The sequence below is a fragment of the Emys orbicularis genome, chromosome 1 (assembly GCF_028017835.1).
Source record: "Emys orbicularis isolate rEmyOrb1 chromosome 1, rEmyOrb1.hap1, whole genome shotgun sequence".
In the NCBI taxonomy this organism is placed as follows: domain Eukaryota; kingdom Metazoa; phylum Chordata; order Testudines; family Emydidae; genus Emys; species Emys orbicularis.
In genome coordinates, this window is record NC_088683.1 from 225,911,963 (window position 1) to 225,932,798 (window position 20,836).

Consider the following 20,836-nt stretch of genomic DNA (forward strand, 5'->3'; position numbering starts at 1 on the left):
GGAGAGAGAGAGTTTTTGACAGCTATTTAAAAACAACATTTCTTCCCCCGGCTTCCATTTCCTTGGAATAGACAGGGTAGGAGAATGGCACACTGAGTCAGCCAAGGCTGAAACACCTACGCCTAGTAAAATAAAAGCAGAGAAAAGGTTGGGGCAGTTTGTTTTAAAAAGGCTCCACAAGTTACATACCTTTGCCATTATGTTTATATGTTGTCCGACTATCGTTGTTTGATTGTGTGTCTATTTATTGGACTGTAAACTCTTTGATACAGGGACTGCTTCTTATTGAGTGTCTGTACCACACCTAGTACAATAGGCCCCCAATCCTAACTGGGGCCTTCACGTAATACAAAGAGGAATACATCTTTTGCAGTATTCTTAAAGAATTTGAAGGCAGTTTTTACGTTTATTCGCCAAATTTCTTGGAGCAGTGACTATGATTTCCTCTATATACTGCATATTGCTGGTGCTTAAAAAATAAACCAAAAACGTTCTTATTTGAGCTTTTCTTCCACTCGCATCTGTTAGCCCCTACCTGATAAAACTACTGGTATATTGAAATCTGTGTTTCAGTTAGTGTGATGACAGCAACAAATACTGTTATTTTCTGAATATTTTAGAAATTTTATTCAAACAAATCTTTTAAATCATGTGCAGTTCTGTTATATATTTGCTTGCCTCTCCAGGGACAAATCCTGGTTTGTCTATTCATGCCAGTAGTCTCATTGAAGTTAGTCAATCTACTAAGATGAGTAGGGCCCTACCAAATTCATGGGCATGAAAAATGCGTCACGGATCGTGAAATCTGGTCTCTCCTGTGAAATCTGGTCTTTTACCCTGTACTATACAGATTTCACAGGGGAGACCAGTGTTTCTCAAACTGAGGTCTCGACCCAAACGAGGGCTGTGGGGGGGTCACAAGGTTATTGTAGGATGGTTGCAGTATTGCCACCCTTACTTCTGCACTGCCTTCAGAGCTGGGTGGCCGGAGAGCGGTGGCTGCTGGCCAGGCGCCCAGCTCTGAAGGTAGCACCCCGTCAGCAGCAGCACAGAAGTAAGGGTGGCAACACCAAACCATGCCACCCTTACTTCCACACTGCTTCCTTCAGAGTTGGGTCAGGACCGCTACAGTTACAACACCATGAAATTTCAGATTTAAATATCTGAAATCATGAAATTTATGATTTTTAAAATCCTATGACTGTGGAATTGACCAAAATGGGCCATGGATTTGGTAGGGCCTAAAGATGAGTAATAAAACAGGATTTGACCCCGGCACACTATACTTTTAGGGTAGCCTACATAGGATTCATTTGTATAAAGGTAATTATTCCATTTTACCATGAAGATGTTTCATATAATTAGGTTTGGAAAGATTTTGATTTGATTGATAAATGTCAGTAAACATCAATTTCATCATACACACACAAACTGAAGAAAAATATTCCATCGATAATAACCTAAACATATAAATAGGCAAAGAAAGAAAAACACTGCTCGAGAACTTATTAGAGTTTGATTTAAGGATACTTGCTTTGTATATTTTGACGTGATGCTGACAAAATTTGTGCTTTAGTGGATATAAAGCTTTAAGTCTTTAAATCTCAACATCTACTGTCATTAAAGAACTACTATCTGACCCCCACACTGTCTGCCCCCTGCAAAATTTCCTGCAAATTTAAAATCGATAATAATAAATTGTTTAAAACCCATTATTTCGCAGAACTGTGAAAATCTATCAGTGATAAATATCTAAAATAAATTCTTAAAAATAATCAATTTTATCTTCTGAAATAATAAAAAATAAAAAATTAATTAATAGATTCCAAGGCCAGAAGGGACCATTGTGATCATCTAGTCTGACCTCCTGTGTAACACAGACCATAGAACATCCCCAAAATAACTCCTAGAGTGTATACTTTAGAAAAACATTCAATTTTGATTTAAAAATATTTTAGCCAAGCCTACATATAATGTAGAAATGTACAGTTTTGAAAAAATAACTATATATTTTGCTCTTCTTTTGACCACTTCAATTCTTTACTTGACATGCTGACCAGGGACAGGCATATTACATCTTGCTATTGGACAATTTTGCACTGGAAAACAGAAAATTATATATAAATGGTTTCATATTGTTTCTGATATAACAGCTCTGTAATCTCTGCAGTGAGTCATTGTTACATTTGGTGAAACACTTAAAAAGACAACAGCAATCTCTTGATGGGACACCACATTTCATTACATCATTTTGCATCTCGTGACTCGTAACTTTTTGGTGCAGAAGAAGCTAAGTGGCCACTAAAATAGAGTAATGTACAACTCCTAAAATACTGATTATATTCTACAAACATGCTCGTAAACATTAAATAATTCTGCATAATACTAAGGCTACACTTATTCACATGCTTAACTTTATGCTCATGATAATCCCACTGAAATGTCCAGCCATGTACTTTGTGTGCTAGATTGAAGAGTCCTCTATTGTCAAATTTCTATTCCCCACATAGGTGCTTATAAGACTGTGATCCAGTTGAGCTGCTGAGTCTTTTGCTCTAAGGCATATTCTCCAATCCTTTATTCATTCTCTTGGCAATTCTCTGAACGTTTTCCAATTTTTCAATATCTTTCTTGAATTGGACACAGAATTCCTGTAGTGGTCTCACCAGTGCCAAATACATTCTTTACTCCTACTCGATATTCCCCTTTTCATACATGCAAGGACTACACTAGCTCTTTTGACCAGAGCACCACACTGGAAGCTCATGTTCGTTCAGCTGATTATCCACTACGATCCCCAGGTCTTTTCAGAGTCACTGCTTCCCAGGATAGAGTCCCACATCTTGTAAGTATGGCTGGAATTTTTGCACTGAGTTATGAGACTTTACATCTGGCAATACTGAAACACATATGCTAGAGATAACTCATTAAACAGTAACACAAATAACAGTGCTTAGATGCTGTAGAAGTTATTCTATCCAGAAAAGGATAGTGGTACACACAGAATTGTGAAATGACCGACATATAAATGCAGTGTAATATTTGGAGCCATTGTAGTGACTCCACTTCCCATGACACACTGTGGACACAGACTATGGAAATTTCCACCTCAAGAGTTTGACAGACCTGATTGGCTCCCTGCCTTACATAAACCCAAGAGGTGTTCCAGAAAGTATCCAGTTGTGCCAAGGCTGTTCCTGCTCCTTGCTTTTGAATTCCTGGCTTGACCTCAGCTTGGTTTGGACTTTGCCTCCTAACTCAGACCCTGAAACCTCACTTGGACTCTGACCCTTGGTATAGACTCTGGTCTGGACCTGACAACAAACGCCTCAGCTACTCCTAGCCTCAGGTTTGCCCCTGTCTGACCCTTGGCCCCGAATGCCCTTGTTGGGATACTGACAATGCTTAGCTTTATGCTAGAGAGATTTTTTGGGGGGAGGGGCAATTTGATTTTGTTTAATTGTACAAGCCTTGTACAAGCATGTGGTAAGTCTGAGAAACAATAGGTTTTTTTTTCATATTTTGAAAATTCTAAACTCTTCCCCCACCTCTACTAATAGCTCAAAAATTACCTTGTTTTGCATATCTATTCTCAGTGAGATTAGTACACAGCCCACTTATACCTTTTTTGTTTCTCTCATTATTTAGATATTTTCCCACCAAATTTTATATACTTAAGTAATAAATACAGAACATTAGAGTCCCAAAACATTTTACAAAGAGTGTGCAAAGCTACAAGTGTAGCCTGTGGATGTTACAGTCTTCATGATGGCCACTACAGAGTTTAATGTGTGCAAGCAGGATCTATGACTAGCACTACAGAGTTATAAAGCACCAAAGTGTCTGTCAGAAGCTATTAATTGACTAAACCGATATTCATTAAATTCTAAAATGTATTTTGCTGTTTTTAAAAAAAATCATTCCCCACTCTCGCTGTTTCATTCATCACTGTCAACTTTCTAGGATTTGGATTTGTAACACCTTCCCTAATATAAGAAATATTAGGATAGTTCATTTGTACAGGTTTATCAATATGTATTCCTAGCATCCTTGAGAATCATGTTGCAAATGGCTTTGCTATATATGTGTGACCTTTGTCAAAACCCTCCACCTTTCTGTGTCACAATTTCCACATATTAAAAAATGGAGAAATTATAATTTGATCACTTTGAGATCCACAGATGAAAACTGCTATAAGAACTATTATTATTATGAACTCTGTACTGAAGATGAGAACTAACAGGAAAATGTGCTATTCGTTACACAACACCTCTAAATGAGGTTTTGAAAATCTTCCTAATATAAGCTGGTGTGTGTCTCTCTCTCTCTCTCTCTCTCTCTCTCTATAAGAGAGAGAGAGAGAGAGAGAGAGTGTGTGTGTAACAGGGCTTCTTCTCTGCCTTGGTGGGTCCCATGTTTCCTTCTAGTGGTGGGTCAGGATAGCGTCTCGTCTCTCAGAATCTCCCCCATCTATTTATAGTGGGCAGGGAAATTCTGTCTCCAACCAGCCTTCCTGTTTCTGGGCCTGCTAGGCCCTTACTGCTTCATTGGGGCTTCTGGCCTCCTCAGTGGGCATCCAGAGGAAAAAGGGGGTGTGAGGGCCTGGGCCCACCCTCTAGTCCAGGCCCCAACCCAGGAACCCTACAAGTAGTAGCTTCATGCTGCCAGTTCCCAGGAGAGTTGCTAGCTTCCCTGGGTTACTTCCCCACGCCACTTGGCTTATTGTCCCCATTTTGCTTGGGCGGGCTTCCTCCCGACCCTCCTGCCGGGGGAGGGAGCCCTAGTCTCTGGTAGTCCTTCCAGGTGTGGCAGCACCACATCAAACGCATGGCTCAGTCTCTCCCCTCTGGCAGGGTCCTTTTCTTCAAGTCTGTGGACCTCGAAGGGTCCTTAGCTCCTGTTCAGGGTAGGGTTTCTCCCCAGTCTCTATACCTCTATACCTGTGGGGTTCTCCCCGGTCCTTGCCAGCTTCCGTACCGTTCAGCTCTCCAACACCTCACCTCCACTCTCACAATGCCTATCACCCCTTCCCCCCGACTGGCTGAGGGGAAGGCTTTTAACCCATTCTGGCAGGTTTTTAATTGGCTCCAGGAGTCCTAATTAACCTGGAGTAACCACTGCTCAGTTACCAGGGGAAGAGGGACCTTCTTATCTATCCTGAGGCTAATATACCTTCCTTCCTGCATTCTCCTGTAGCTGTCTCTCTCTCTCTCTCTCTCTCTGTCTGTCTCTCTCTCTCACACACACACACACACACACACACACAGGAAAGGAAAATTCTACCCAACTGACAGAGTATATCAGAATTAAATAAGATTCACCCACTATTTATAGAAAGTGATAACAGCACAAGAAGCACCCTCACAGTTAAGACTCAGATTTTAGTTTTACAACACAGATTTTTAAGGCTTTAATAAAATCCATTAAAAATTATATAAGGCTTAATCTTGGTATTTACACACTGCCCTAATATAAACCCAGTATACAAACCTTATCTACATGAACAGTGCCAACTCAAGTAAAGTTCATGAGTAAGGGCTGCCAAATCAGGCTATAGGAGTTAAACCATCATTTCAGATAGAGCAATAGTAGATCATTTGAACCTTTTGTCACAAACTTCCCCAAGCCCTAAGACCTGTGGAAAGAAGTAACAAACATAGCTCACTTTATAAACATCTTATCTGGTTGTTAATGTCTGAAGTGAACTATGTTCTTCCACTATTAAACTTTAAAATGAAATAAGAAGGCTAAGATAAAGCTTGAAAAATAGCCACTTAACATACTCAGTAGTAGAGCTAGTCAAAAGTTTTCCAAACAAAACAGTTTTCTACTGGAAAACATGATTCAACAGAATTGAAACATTCCACGGGAACATGTCTCATTTCAGGATGAAAAAAATTCTGAAAATTTTTCACAGACCTAAAATCCTGTTTCCCAACCAGCTCTACTCATTAATTTTGAAACCCTTTTTGGTGATAGTGGAAACAACTGCAAAACTTCTATCTAAGTGAATGGGACTTGACTTGCCAAATTACACAAAGTCTCTGCACAATTCTACTCACCCAGGGGCAGCAATTTCTTTGGCAAACAATCTCTATTCATTTACAAAATATTTTTAGGTTTTTGCATTAACATCAATCATCATGGTAAAGACTGTTTTAGTGATGTCACTAGTAATTTTTTATGACAACTTCGCAAGGCTATATTCATGGAGATACATTAAAATACTCAGATAACACAGTGATCTCATAATGGAGACGGTAATCTGATGACTCTCAACATCAAAATATACCAAAAGCCAGTATGATCTTGATTCAACTCCCACTGAAGTCAGTGGAAGACTTTGACTTCAATGCAAATTGTACCAGGGCATTTATGCAGCTGTAAGAGTCCCTAAAGAAATTTGCTTCCCCCTGCCCTCCCCCCCCCACCAAAAAAAAAAATTACACCTTGATGTTTTAAATTTAGCTTTGAATAATAAAATTATCTGTGGGTATATGTGGGATGGAGAGGAAAGGACCACAGAAAATGTTCATACCAAGTTAGGGTCTGCTCTGGAGTTTAATACATATGTGCTGTACAGTCATTTAGTACAAGTTTTTTCCCTGACAAAGCATTTTAAAGATTAAATATGATTTTCATATTAGACTATAAGCCTTGAAGTCAGTACAATATAAATGCTACTTTTGTGCCAAATTTAGAAGTCACTTAAAATTGTTAGAATTTTAAAATGGATTTTGATATTTGTGCCACAGTATCTTAATGGTATTAATTCTAAGTAGTCTAAATGATTAATAGAGTATGTGGGAGAACTAGGGCATTAGCTGAAGCTTTTAGAAACTTGAGTTTCAAATAAATAAGGTATTTAATTCTGTAATATACCTCCCCCATGTTTTAAAATCTATTCTTGTTACCCTCAAATGATCAATCAAAATGATCTCCCTTTGAAACTTTTCACAGTACCTGCCTTGTTCTTCTGGGATGTAATAGCACAGGGATTAGCCCCTGATGTATGTAAAACCTTTGCATTGCCCTATGATATGCTCATCTAAATATTATTGGAATGTGTAAACCTAGCAGTATTACTGTCTGATATGCTGGAATTCTGACAAGTCTTAAATTTACAAACAGGGGAAATATCCCCAAAGAAGCCTGTTGAATTTTCTTCCCTGGATTCCTATTAACCCATACAAAATTAATTCTACACTTCAGAAAACTCACTGGAAAAAATACTGTAGAAATTTGTCAGCAAATCTCTATCTGATTTTCCCCCCCATCACATTAATAGCTCAGATCTTTAAAATGAGTCAGGGCTAATATGTCATTTTATACTTTAAGAGGCCAAAATTCCATCCTCTATAATGAGAGAGAGATAATTGGTTGTCTTTATTTTGAAACAGAAATGCCCAAAGTGCTCCAAGTCTGGCCTTCCAGTTAAACATGCAGCCATTTTGGCCCTCCTCTTCTTGTAACTACAATATGAAGCTGAAGCTGATTTGGTTTATATTAGGGTTGCCAACTTTCTAATGGCAGAAAACCAAACACCCTTGCCTCGCTCCTTCCCCGAGGCCCAGCCCCTTCTCTGAGGCCCCCCCCCCCCGCTCACTCCACCCCCTGTTCCTCCATTGCTTGGTCTCCCCCACTCGCTCATTTTCACCGGGCTGGGGCAGGGGATTGGGGTGCGGACTCTGGCTGGGTGTGTGGGGCCAGGGATGAGGGGTTTGGGTTGCAGGAGGGGGCTCGGTGCTACGGGGTGGAGCTGAGGGGTTCAGAGTGTGGGAGAGTTCCAAGCTGAGGCAGAAGGTTGGAGTGTGGGAGGGGGTATGGTCTCCAGGATGGGGCCAGAAATGAGTGGTTCAGGGTGAGGGAGGGGACTCCAGTCTGGGGCAGGGGTCTGGGGCACGGAAGGGGTGCAGATTGCAGGCTCCAGGCGGCGCTTACCTCAGATGGCTCCCAGGAAGCGGTGTCATGTCCCTCCGGCTCCTAGACGGCCAGGGCACTCTGTGCGTTGCCTCCACCTGCAGGTGCTGCCCCTGCAGCCCCCATTGGCTGCAGTTCCCGGCCAATGGGAGCCGTGGAGCCAGTGCTTGGGGCGGGGGCAGCGCGCAGAGGTCCCGTGACCGCCCCCGTGCCAGAGGGACATGCTGGCCGCTTCCCAGGAGCTGGGCAGAGCCAGTCAGGGAGCTTGCCTTAGCCCCACTGCGCCGCCAACCGGACTTTTAATGGCCGGGTCAGTGGTGCTGACCGGAGCCACCAGGGTCCGTTTTCGACTGGGTGTTCCAGTCGAAAACTGGACATCTGGCAATCCTAGTTTATCATTGGGGAACTCAAACAAATAATCTCTATCTATAAAGAAATATGTAAGTACTAACAAATGCTAAGGTTATGTACATTTAGTTTGGACTAAATAATATGCATGAGTATAAATGCTAGGGGTGGTTCTTGGCCCATGGGAAGCTGCCAATGTACCCCCCAGAATTATAAAATTTGAGTCTCTGCTATAAAGTATGTGCATCCATTAAGTGGCAGGAAATATTCTGAAATTTCTCTGCTTCAAAACTTAATTCACATTTCATCAATAACTTCAATACTATTTGTTTGTCACTTCTAAATGCAATGCATCATTCATTTCATTTTATTTATCATACTCACCAGGATGGATAACAAATTTATACAAAATCTCAATTCATCATCTCACAACTCAAAAATAAAAGTAACAGTATGGTTTAGACATCGGACCCAAACTAAAACATTTCTAAAAACTCCCATATAATACTGCAATTAGTAATAGTTTTCCATCTGTAATGCAGAATTTTTTAAAGGCTGTTTCATGAATGCTTAAATCCACTACAGCATACTATTTAATAATATAATGGTAGCTATTTTGGTGATATGGTATTCAGTATTTTCAATCAAAACTACTGAGTCAGGCCCACAAAAATAATTAGATTTTTAAAATTAATAGATTCAGGGTTCTTTTTATCTGCCCTCTATCTTTTGAGACTTTAGTGTGCACTTGGGTCATGTTCTCAAGCTTTTCACCACAATCATGAGGTCTAGAAAACTGACTTATGTTTTAATGAAAGCTGAGATTCCCACACAATCACCTTTCTAGAAGAGCTGGGGCTTTAAGAAAAACATCACATATTGCCAGATTCGTGAGACTTGGCAAAACTGAATATTCGGCACATGCCAAAAGGGTTACAAAGAAAAAATCATCCAATGAATGAACTGCAAGCATCAGACTCTTGAAGAACAAATGCAACTCCCCGCTGCCAAGAGATAACTCTTAATTATTCACAGACCTCCAGAAAATACTTTGCTGCTTGGAAATAGAAGAATGAATATGAGCCGTACTACCGGATCAGGGCTGTAGAGGTAGACAGACAGAAGGTGTGTGACCTGCATGCTGTTTGTGAGCAGACATGGGTGGGAGCTACAACAGCAAAACATTGTGAGGCACCTAAGGTTGCGGGTCAGGTGGTGACACAATCTGTCATACTCTGGATTGCACTCTGGAATGTCACAGGGTATATACATTTTTAAAACATTCTTATACACACAATGTCTTATTAACATCTCTTCATTGTAGCTGTCTCAGAAACCTTTAAGATTAGGCTAAATACCTGTTATATGTCACTGAAGAGATGAATGATCACAATTCTGCATACATCCCCTTGCTAAGCAGCTTCCTCACATAGTGGGCTGAGGTTAAATTTGAGAGCTTCTTTAAAAACATTTTTAGTGAGTATGCTGCAAGGAGATTTATATACATGATTAAACCTTGACTGTAATGCATTAATTTCAATCTCTCACTGAAAAAAATGTAAATGCAAAATTTAGAATAGAAAACAGTCTTTTAATTGTAATTTATGCAGCGAGTTCTGAAAAACAAGCTGTATGTCTTTGCCTTTTGCATGCAAACTACATATTTTTAAAGTAAATCATGTAACCTCATTTAAAAGAACTTCAGTATATTATGCTTTAAAATGAAGGCAACTTTTGTACTTTTGCAGAAAATATCTGCAAACATGCAAAGAGTTTTATACTTTGCTCGAGAGTCGTGACAAGCTAGTAAACCAGAGAGCAATCACACATCATTTAGTACTATAAATTAAGAATCTCGGCGGGACAGGACATAAGAACTAATGGCCCAGATTATGTACTGCAGAATAGTGTGAGAAGGGGTGCTCCATATGCGAATCCATCCTCCATACACAAATAGGGCTACGGCCTCACCATATCATCTGCCTCCCTGCCCAAATTCTGGGGTTTATGAGGGGGGGAGGGGTATAAGGGGAAAGGGAAGAGGATAGGAAAGCCAAGGGCAAGACATATGTTGCCCTCTGCTCCATGGAACTTATCAGGAAAAGTTAATTAATGCAATCATGGAGTATATTAATTTATCCACCTATTCCTTGCCCCTCCCCCCAACCTGGTAACAGCCAAGGGAAGGCTGTGGCAACATGGATCTATTAACTCCCTCCACTCCAATAATACAACTTGGGGTACACTCTGCCACGTAGGAAGTCCCCTACCGTGAAAGGATACAATTATAGTCATATATTCTAAGCAAAAAACTTTTTTACCTTTGCTGTTAATTATATCTTAAATCATTAAAAGTGAAATAAATTATAAAATCTACTGTACGTGTACTCTTTATGCCATTCATCTATTTTTCTTGCAGCTTGGGCAATGAAAATCAATTAAGGCACCAGATTTGTATGGGTAGATACCTGCACCCATGTAAAAGACCACTGAAGTAAACGGGCACCTGGTTAAGTCAGTTTGACTTTTGTTAATAGCCAGTATCACTTTCTGAATTGCTACCTTGTAAGTGATGCGGTGTTTGGTTTTCAAACACTGCAGAAGAATGTTTGTTTTCACACTAATTTAAAACCAGTGTACAGAATCTTTTACAATGCCCACTGGATTTACAAAAGCTTGTTCCCCCCCCATCCCAAATTTCAATGTTGTGTCAAATATAATGTAAACAGTAATAAAAATAACAATAAAATAATAAATAATAATAATACTTAGATTGCAAGCCCTTTGGGGAAGGGACCATCTTTTTCTTCTGTGTTTGTATAGCACCCAGCACATACATAAATAATGCCTAGCTCTTATATAGCACTTTTCCTCAGTAGATCTCAAAGTGGCTTATTAAGGAGATCAGAATCATTATCTGTAAGAGGTATGCCCATGCACAGTACTGATTTCTCTAAGTGAAAATCTTTGTAGGAGTAGTTTATGGAAAAGTCCATGTTTTATATGGGTAGTAGACAAACATGTAAGTGAACAGACAGGAAACAGTTAAACAGCTTTTAATGGGGTGCGTGTCTTCTCAGGGATATTAGCGTGCTCTTGAAAGTTTAGAGAAAAGCTTATCTAAAATATAATAATTACACAAAACTGTAGCTCCTATACAGGAAAAAAAATGGCACAGGGCCAAAAGTAGCTCTGTCAGGCTTTATAGTTTCTGGAAGAAGGCACATTAAGGCGCATGCTTCAGGGGAAAACTTAATCTGACTCGTCCTTTGCTTAGTTGGTTACTATAAGGCTAGGATGAAGTGAAAGCAACTTCTCCCACAAGTGAGCCATTCCTAATGAAACCACCACTGGAGAGCTGCAGACAGAACATAGATGTGGCATTGCACATATTTTAGGAAACGGCAAGATGTGTGGGGCATCCTTCTCTTTCCCTCCATTCCCATGAAAGAGGAAAACTAAAGTACACTAGGCAGCAGTTCTGATTAAGCAGAACTGTCCAGTTTTCTGGAAAAAAATTAAGTGGGAGTTGATGGCACTCATTACCTCACATAATTGGGACCCCAAAACGTTCAATAACGCACAGTGAAACCTGTACAAGAGACCATTCTTATTAGGCTAATACCTGCCTTAAGAGACCATCTTAAAGTATCCCTGAATATATGGAGTAAAAATTTGCTTTGGCCTTATTAGAAAGCCTACCTGTGTTAAGCAACTAATTTTGTCATCTAGTAAGACAATTTTTTATTATATATGAATATATAGAGCTATACATGTGAAATTATATTTTACATTATGTAAAAAGAAGCATATTAAAATAACACCCAGCTGGACTTTGTCAAATCAGTGAGGTTGGGTTTTTCAGCCTAGATTAGCTTTTAAGAAATATTATGTCAACTAGATTAATAAAGACCACAGGAATATGCACAACAGACAAAGTGTCCTATTTGTTTTATAAAGCATTTTGTTATTCATTTAAAACCAAGAACAGATAATTCCAGAGCAGTTAGACACAGTTTTCTGTCACTATACTTTTCCATTGCCTCTAACTGCCTGAAACAGCGATCTGCTACAAATGATTTACCTCTCCAAGAAATAAATTAAAATATTTTCTTTGCACTATGAATTCATGTCAGCAAACACATGTAAGCCACTGCAAATATATCCCAATATAATTGAGATGATTTTTTAAAAATACTCTTCAAACATTCCAAGCTACACTAATTATGAGTTAGTAGTGAGAGCTACTACTAGAAGTCTCAAAGACAATTAAGTGGTGGAATTGCTGATAATAGTCCATAAATGAAAACAGCAATAAGGGAGGCGCTCCAGCCAAGGGGAAGTCATGATGAGAACCTTCAACCAAACATTTAAAAACAGGTCAGATTGTAAAATGACACACAAAAATGCAGCCAGGAGATTAGCCCACTTGAGTCACAGGCTGTGCCAGACAGAACAACAACAACGGGAAATGTTCTGATTTTAACAAGACATATAGTTCACATCGTAGGTTAGAATAACATTTTCCTTAGTGACCCTGAAGATGCTGTACTTTATGCCACCCATTAGGCTTCATGAGGTATGTTTCCAACCTGACATATTACCCATCATCTCTCTTATGCCTTTCTTCACTCATCTTAGACACTACATGACACACATACCTTTATTAACCCAAATAGTCACAGTGGGGAAAATATAACATGTTAATAGTCCTCTCCTGTCTGCTGGTGCAGATTTAAGCTGTCTAACAAGGTGGTCAAACCACAGAATATATTTAATGGAGTCCTCTCTATTGGAAAACGGAGTCAATGGATCTATATCACGAAAGCATACCCTGTCCTACTCATTTCAGGCATACATCATCCTCAACTTATATTCACCTGAGCTTCACAGATGAGTGCTGCTCACTTCTGTATGTTTCACTATCTTTTAACCCCACTGTAAAAGTGAAAGGTACCCTATTTATAAGAAAAATAGAAAACAACACACTGAAGGCTACATGGCAGAAACCCAGTTAAAATGGAGATGCGACATAGCCTTCATTACTTAAGCAAATATTGATCTTTCTGAGAAGTACTGTGTTACCATTTGGTCCAGCTACTGGCCCACTAGGGTTATATGTCATACAGTTCTTCATTAAAATGGAATGCCGCCTTGTCTACTTTAGAAAATGAAAAAAGCCTCACTGTTACCAGTTTCAGGAATCTGAAATACTTGACCTTATCCACAGTTCACTTTTTGACTAAGACACTCTCCCTCGCCAAGGAGAAAAGGTTAACCCTGGGTTGTAACCTTCACTATGGAGATAACAACGGTCTCTCCCAGAGCTGATCCTATGGGTGTGGACACAGGCTTCTGCTCCTGGCTTTCCTTGTTTTGCCTAGTTGCAGCTTCCTGCACTCCCTTGCTATAAACACTAGGTGGTGTGGAAGCAGCAAATTCTAATTTCTCTTAGTAACCACTTGTTGGCTGCTTTTGCTGCCTAGGGAGGGAGAAGCAAAGAACGCAGTCCTGGCTGCACAGAGCTGAGAGATGCCAGCAGGAGCTGCAGCAGCTCCTGCCCTAGCATTTAACAAGGCGCTTCAGATGAATCAAGCCCCAGCTACATTAAAGAATGAATTTTGATCTATGAACCTCCAAGACAGCTGAGTTCCTCAGGCACAATGCAGATGACCAAACCCAGGACAAAGCATATAACAGCTGGAGACAAAGCATTCTTGAATGAGGGTTTCTGGCTGTGAAACAAACTTCCAGCTGAGAGCAGGTTAATCTAGAGAGTCTGATCATATTTAGGAAACACTGCAAAAACTTCCTCTTCAACACTCTCACCCCAAAACAACCACCCGCCGGTTTCTACCGTAGTAAGAATGACACAGCATTGACACCCATTGTAGCCACACACCTCTCCATAAAACAAACAAACAAATAAATAAAAACCTGAAACCAATACTCTAAATAGAGCTTTCACCCTGAAAAAGGAGGAGAGCCCGAGACTCCATGAAATCAACTAGGGACTTCATTATTGCTATCAGTTTTACATGGAAGGTGCTCAGATGCTATGGTGATGGGTAGCAGTATAAAACCCTAGGGCTTGCAAGGCTGTGGACCTACAGGAGAAGGGCACACAAGGCTTGCAGGGGCAGAGAGAGGCTATATAGGACAGGAACTTTGCAGAAGGAAACGAGTCTGCGAAGGGAAAAAATGGCCTATAAGGGTTTTTTTTCTTCCACACATCTTCTCAAAATCCATAGATCTAGCTATATAATAAGCAGTTTTGTTTTAAAATGTTTTCTATCCTTATTCTTTACAACAGGTTGATTCTATATAATCAAATTATTACTTATTACAGTGCCCACTGTGCCTAAATGATCAAAAAGATATTGCTAGAATTCATGTGTTTATCTGCTAACTGAGGCTAGGCCAAGGAGCAGCTTTAACCAATTAGCAGTTTCCTTTCTGGTGGCTGTGTGTGTCCTGGAGTGAGGTACTAACCCATTGGGGGCCCTAAGCAGGAATATTTTTTTGTCCTCCCCAACATATAATAAAAAGCGAATAGCGGCCTCCCTTGAGCTGCTCAGAGCTCTAAGCAATTGCTTAGTCTGCTTATGCCTAACGCCAGATCTGGTGTCCTGTTAGTTATGGCAGCAGAGACTCTAATTGGTCCTCTTGTGGTCCATAGAAGGTAGTTCTAGTGAATGAGCAGGAAGGGAGCATTCCCTCTGGCCAAGTCAGTAGGAGCTATGCTCAATTTGCCGTTGCAGAGAGTTAGTGTTTATTTCTCTTACAGGCTAAATATTAATATTAGTAATTTCACCTTCTCCCACAAAATCATTGGTCCTATGAAAATGAGAGAATAATCATGCAAAACTAACTTTCAAATAGTAAAGAAAGTAAAAATGAAGTAAGCTCTTTATAGGCGAAAATCAAATAAACTGTTCTGTCAAGAATAACTTTAGGTGCTCTTTGGCATCCAGTGGTGAAATCCATGTCAAAATATACGCAGCACCGATAAACTTTAGGCCTGAAGGAGAGTGGGTGGCAGTGATGTGATGCATAACTGTCTAATTCTATTACCTCCATCTACAGTGAGGCAAATCTGAGAAGGCAGGACTTGTCCTTCATGACTTAATCACGGATACGTAATGTGTTTTGCCATGACCAATTAATACGTTCATCATGTGCAGCCTGCTTTAAAACAAAACAAGAGGTGGTTTGCTCCCAATGAGGATGCCTACGTGTTCCAAAGAATCACCCCTGAACAATGTCTGCCTGTGTAATAATCTCAGAAGTGAACACATGCACAAATACACATACACCACAGGAGATAAATTCCGGTTAAAAATAACAATAATCACAAGACAATGTCAATACAGAGAAAGAAAGTCTAAATGACTCATTAAGGAAATAAAAACGAGTAGTGCAATGTTAATGTGCTGGAGTAAAAATATAGAGATTGTACATAATAAAGTGAATGTTCTAACAAACCAGCATAGGAAAGGGCATTCAGCATCTTAAACTCACCACAATGTACCAAGGTATGGAACCAGATCAGGTACACAAAATCATCCATTGAAGTGGCTCCTGCAATGCCTACTCTGAGCATGAAATAGTGATTTAAAGACACAGGGACAGATCCTCAGCTGTCATAAATCAGTGGAGCTCCATAGAAGTCTATTATAGAGCGATGCCAATTTACACTAGCTGATGATCTGACCGAGGGTCATAAACAAAGCACTGAATTCCTAAGCTGTGTGCAGTTGTCTGAACAACATTTTTCAAAAACATGGGATAAGGGATTGTAGTTTTAAATTAGTTGATTTTATTTTTTGTATTTTGTAATGGTGAGAATTAAAAACAAATGAAACAAAAAGCCCCAAAGACAAACTTCCAGCAATGACATTTAACTCACATGTTAACAGTTGCAAAGGAGTTGTATTTATTACCCAAAATCAACAGAAATGATTCAACTTTAACACACATATATTTATCCAATAGATCATAACTATTTGAGATTCATTAGGGTTAGGGTGACCAGATAGCAACTGTGAGAAAACGAATTGGGGGTGGGGGGTAATAGGAACCTATATAAGAAAAAGTCCCAAAAAACAGGACTGTCCCACATCTGGTCACCCTAATTAGGGTACTACTCTAAAGAATCCATTACAAGGTACAGGGTCTTCTGAATCCCAACTTGGATTGTCTCTAAAGGTAACACTGTATATGGAAACTGGGGGTTATTGTTCTTTCTCTCTCTCTGTTCTCCCTGCTGGCCCTGAAAGAATGAATCTTGTCAATTTCAATTTTTTGCTTTCTCACAACATGGAGAAAGAGGGGTAATGGTGCAACATGCCCAAATGCACTCATCATCTCAGCAAACTCAATGTTATGAGCAAGTTTGTGTCACCACAGCGCAGAAACTGAGATTCTACATTTTGGAAGAAGGCTGGCAATAAAATCCTGTCTGTCTATGGGTTAGCACACAGGAAAAGGCCAGTACTATAAACAGAACATTGTAGCCATAGCAACAAGCAGTTCAAACTTTTCAACATGCTACTTGATATTTTCTTCACATTTTTATATTCTCACGGTTAATAATTCACCACGAGCATTTTGCCCTTCTAGCTAGTCATTAACATCTCTGAAATGATTGCCTCTTTGGTAATTATTTGCTTTCCTAAAATTAAAACACAACAAAACCAAACCAAAACAAAACAAAAAACCCCAACATGAGCTTGTCAAGGAGACCCTTTCAAAATGGAAACATACATGTCAATTTTGGAGAAGGGGCTTGAAATGTGGGGTGGGGGAGATCGTGGGGGGGTTGGGTGGGGGGAAGGTAGTCCAGATTCCGGCCTGTTAATCCAAGGTGTGTCCCTTTATTATTGCTGTGTGGTTTAAAATGCAACGACAAAAAGCTTTGCAACTGAACTTTAAATCACCTAAGAACACAGGGTCCATAACAAAGTCTCTAAGCCACCCCTAACAGTGTCAGTGCTGCTATTCTTTTCCTTTCATAAATTGGGAGGATGTTATCATTTTTTATTGCTACCATTAAAAGCTCATTTGAAGGCCAAATCCCCAGGGGGAAAAGTAGTTAGGGTAACATGTTTTGTCTGTGGGTGATGGAGTTTAATCATATAGCAAACTGCATCAGACATCTTAAGTTCTGACTCTTTAGTAGCCTAAATGTTACCCTATTAAATGTAAATGTTTGAAAGGTGCTCCAGATGAGTTGAAATGAAAATTTACCTTAAAAAAATGGCACCAGGATTAATTAAAAGCCAGATGCATATCACAGAGTATCTAGTATCTATCAATTAAAAACATAAATATAGAGCAAAACTATTCACATCTGCCATGGAGAATAAAAAAATTCAACACTAATTCCAATATTCAGCAGTACTGTTAGGTTGACAGTTTAATGGATACCTTTTTTTGTCTGTTTTGTAGTTTTGTGAAACTTCTTTACTCTTTCCCACCTCTCTGCCTCTATCGTTTTCAGACTCCTTATTCATGCCAACTCTGCCAACAGGCCCTCTACACATTTTGAGGGATTCAGGTTAGTAGCAACCACAGTTCCTTCAAGAGGCTGGTAGGTTGTCTGCCTTCTTCACTGTTACAGATAACTTAATTGTAGCATAACCCCATAACTAACTGATGCAGGCCTTGTTTGCTGGCCCTTCAAGATGGTTGGTAAATGAACTTTGATAGCCAACATATGTTAAGAAGCTCTATAAATAATGGCGATGGATAGTTCATGAAACACATAAGGGGTAGATTTGTCTGATACCAGTGTATGCACATGTGGGGAGAAGGTTCCTCTGAAATCCTTGTTCTAGAGGTTAATTTGGATTACTCCGACAAAAAAACTGATCTCAAGATGAGCTAATGCACCATGGAAGAAGTGAATATGCTATTTCAGGCTCATTTTTATCCCAATTGTTCATGTAGATATCTTCTATGAAGTTCTTGTTTCATAAATTGTTTCTTGTATTTTTATCTTTCAAATTACATGTTAGAAAATGGTGAAGAACTGGTGAAAATATATTCTATTTATTTTCTGAACTAGTCATAACCTGCTCAGCTGTCTTGTCAGGATTCTACAACCTACACAGTAAGCACTTAGGGCCTTGTCCTGCACTACTGAATTTAGTGGGAGTTTTGTTATTGACTTCAACAGGAGCAGGTTCTGAACTGGAAAGCCCACCAAATATGTCTCAAAGGCATGAGTGTGTTAGTGGAGATGGAGAGTGAGTAGAAATGGAAAGGAAAGAGAAACAAAATCCATTAACTAAAAATGACTAGAAGAAAATAGTAATTCTGTGCTGTAACCATGGGCTGTTCTGAAATCTAAGGTACATGACTCATCATTCTGTTAGTTATTAAGGAACTGTACAAAAAACAAATCAGAAAGGTCATTTCAATTGCATCTGCAACAAGGGTAAATTGTTAAATTTTAAAAGAAAATTAAAGAGACTATTCATTTTGTTTTAATTAAAGAGGAAAAGATTTTCAACTTGTAAGTTATTTAAATAGGAATCTTGAATAGCCATAGAGAATATTCAATACTTACTTTTATCTTCTTGGTTTTCTGCTGCTGCTTTCCCTTCTTCCTCTTCCTCATCTAACTTTTTCTGTTGTACATCTTCCTGGTGATCAGAGGCACTAACTGAAAGGTTCTGACAGCAGTGGTTGAACCCACTATCCCGAGGCAGAGTAAAACTGCGGGGCTTGCCTCCATTCCCATTTAGCACTTGCTTTCTCTCACCCTCTACCAAGGGAAATGGACCATAGTGATCCTGTAGGTGGCACTTTTGAGTTGGAAGAGTTGACTGCCGCCTGTGTTCTGGAGAGATTACAATTGAGTCAGAGAACACTGAATCCTCAAGAGGCAGAGTCTGAAGGTAGTGCAGTCCTGAGCTTGTCAGTGGCGTCTCTATTAAATCCTGCCAGGAACGTCGCTGACTGGCTGTTTTGCGTACAGGTGATTCAGTGGTGCTCCCTACTGCTTCTTGACGGAACTCTTCATGCGAAGACTGTGACTGGGAAGTTTCTGTAGATGAAAGTCGGCTGTGTTTTGGTTCCACAAAAGGGCTTGCACAGCTCATCTACAAAATGAACATTAACATAGTTTTTAGATTAAAATACATTCACATCTACTAATAATAAATACGCAGGTGTCATATTATCATGATGGTATTCACTCTAATCATGAGGGCATGTATTACCAGATTAACTAGTTTTGTCTCCTATGGTCATATTTTGTCTCTGCATATATATATGTAAATATACCGTACACATACACACACACACTAACACAATTACTGTGGATAAGATTCTTACTCACGTTGAATGCTCCTTACTCTGCAGAACGGCCCCATTGACTCCATGGGATTACTCACATTATTCAGAGTAAAACACTACCGAGCACGTACAAGGGTGGCAGAATCTGGCCCTATATTAGCTCGTGAGTACTATCTTCAGATGACATCCAAATTCCACTGCAACCCTTATTTAGTTGCATGTAACTCCTTAAACAAATTTCTTTGGGATGAAGTTTTCAGTGCTTGGACTCAGTATGAAGGTGAATGCTTTGGAAAGTTTACATAAAAATGTCCTTTAAGTTATATAGCCAGGAAAAAAAATACTTCCCCCATATGCTCCAATCCAACATTTTGCACTCAGATAACTTATACACCTCTGAAACCAGGAATTTTAAATTTTGTCTTGTTTTGTGCTCCTACTTTTGTTTATTCCATTTTTTTAAGATCCACTAATTTTTTAGTACATCGACAAAACTTAAAAATTCTGAAGGCGGTGTGAGTTCGAGCTTCATAATCTGGCCTTATGTTAACAACTGCTGGGAGAAGAAACTGAGTAAGATTAGCTTTTTTGTTTTAATTTATAGATATACACAAGTTTTCACAAACAAAACAACTGTAATCACTGGAGACAGAACTTGTATGTTAGATAACTACTGAAGCTTTTCTGGAAATTAAGAGTGCATTTTGCTACTTAAAAGGGTGTTGCTTGATGTTTACACTTGACAGCACAATCGTGTGTTTAGGAAGAATCTCTGAATGTTACCGAGGGTAACTGGGCTTCTACTTGAGTGAGTAGGTTCTGTTTTGTACAATGGAGTGGTCCTAGAAATGGTGTCATAAGAGGGATTGGAAGGAATTCTGTAACTGAACTAACTGTCTGGTGAGCAAGGTTATGTGTCCTCACAAAACCAGGGTTTTGTACACATTGGTGGAGATAGCAGTGCTGGTTGTCCTCTTATTTCTAATTGTCACATATAAAATTTGCTCCCCTGGGCCTGTTCTAGTGTTAGTTAGCTGTGTTGTTTAATGAATGTTTTCAATAAAGCAGTGTACTGGAAAGTAAAGTACTATAACATCTTCGGAGTTTTTTAATGAGAAAAGGAGAAAAGCATCATCATCCCACAATTTTTTTTTTAAACAGAGTATTTCACTGAACCATAGCTGTATAAATGTCAACCTTGTTGCCTTCCATGTTAACTCAGGCTATTTAGGAGCATCAGGTTTTATTTTTGTGTGTTTGTTCT

The 20,836-nt window shown here is 39.4% G+C and overlaps 1 protein-coding gene across 5 annotated transcripts in view; it reads right to left on the reverse strand.

Moving 5' to 3' along the window:
- CNKSR2 (connector enhancer of kinase suppressor of Ras 2) overlaps positions 1–20,836 on the reverse strand; it is a 361,047-nt gene that overhangs the window by 43,915 nt on the left and 296,296 nt on the right. For all 5 annotated transcript variants that reach the window (XM_065413945.1, XM_065413940.1, XM_065413934.1 and 2 more), the window contains one exon: positions 18,842–19,376. In XM_065413945.1, coding sequence (XP_065270017.1) covers positions 18,842–19,376 — 535 coding nt within the window. The remainder of the gene's footprint in view (positions 1–18,841; positions 19,377–20,836) is intronic.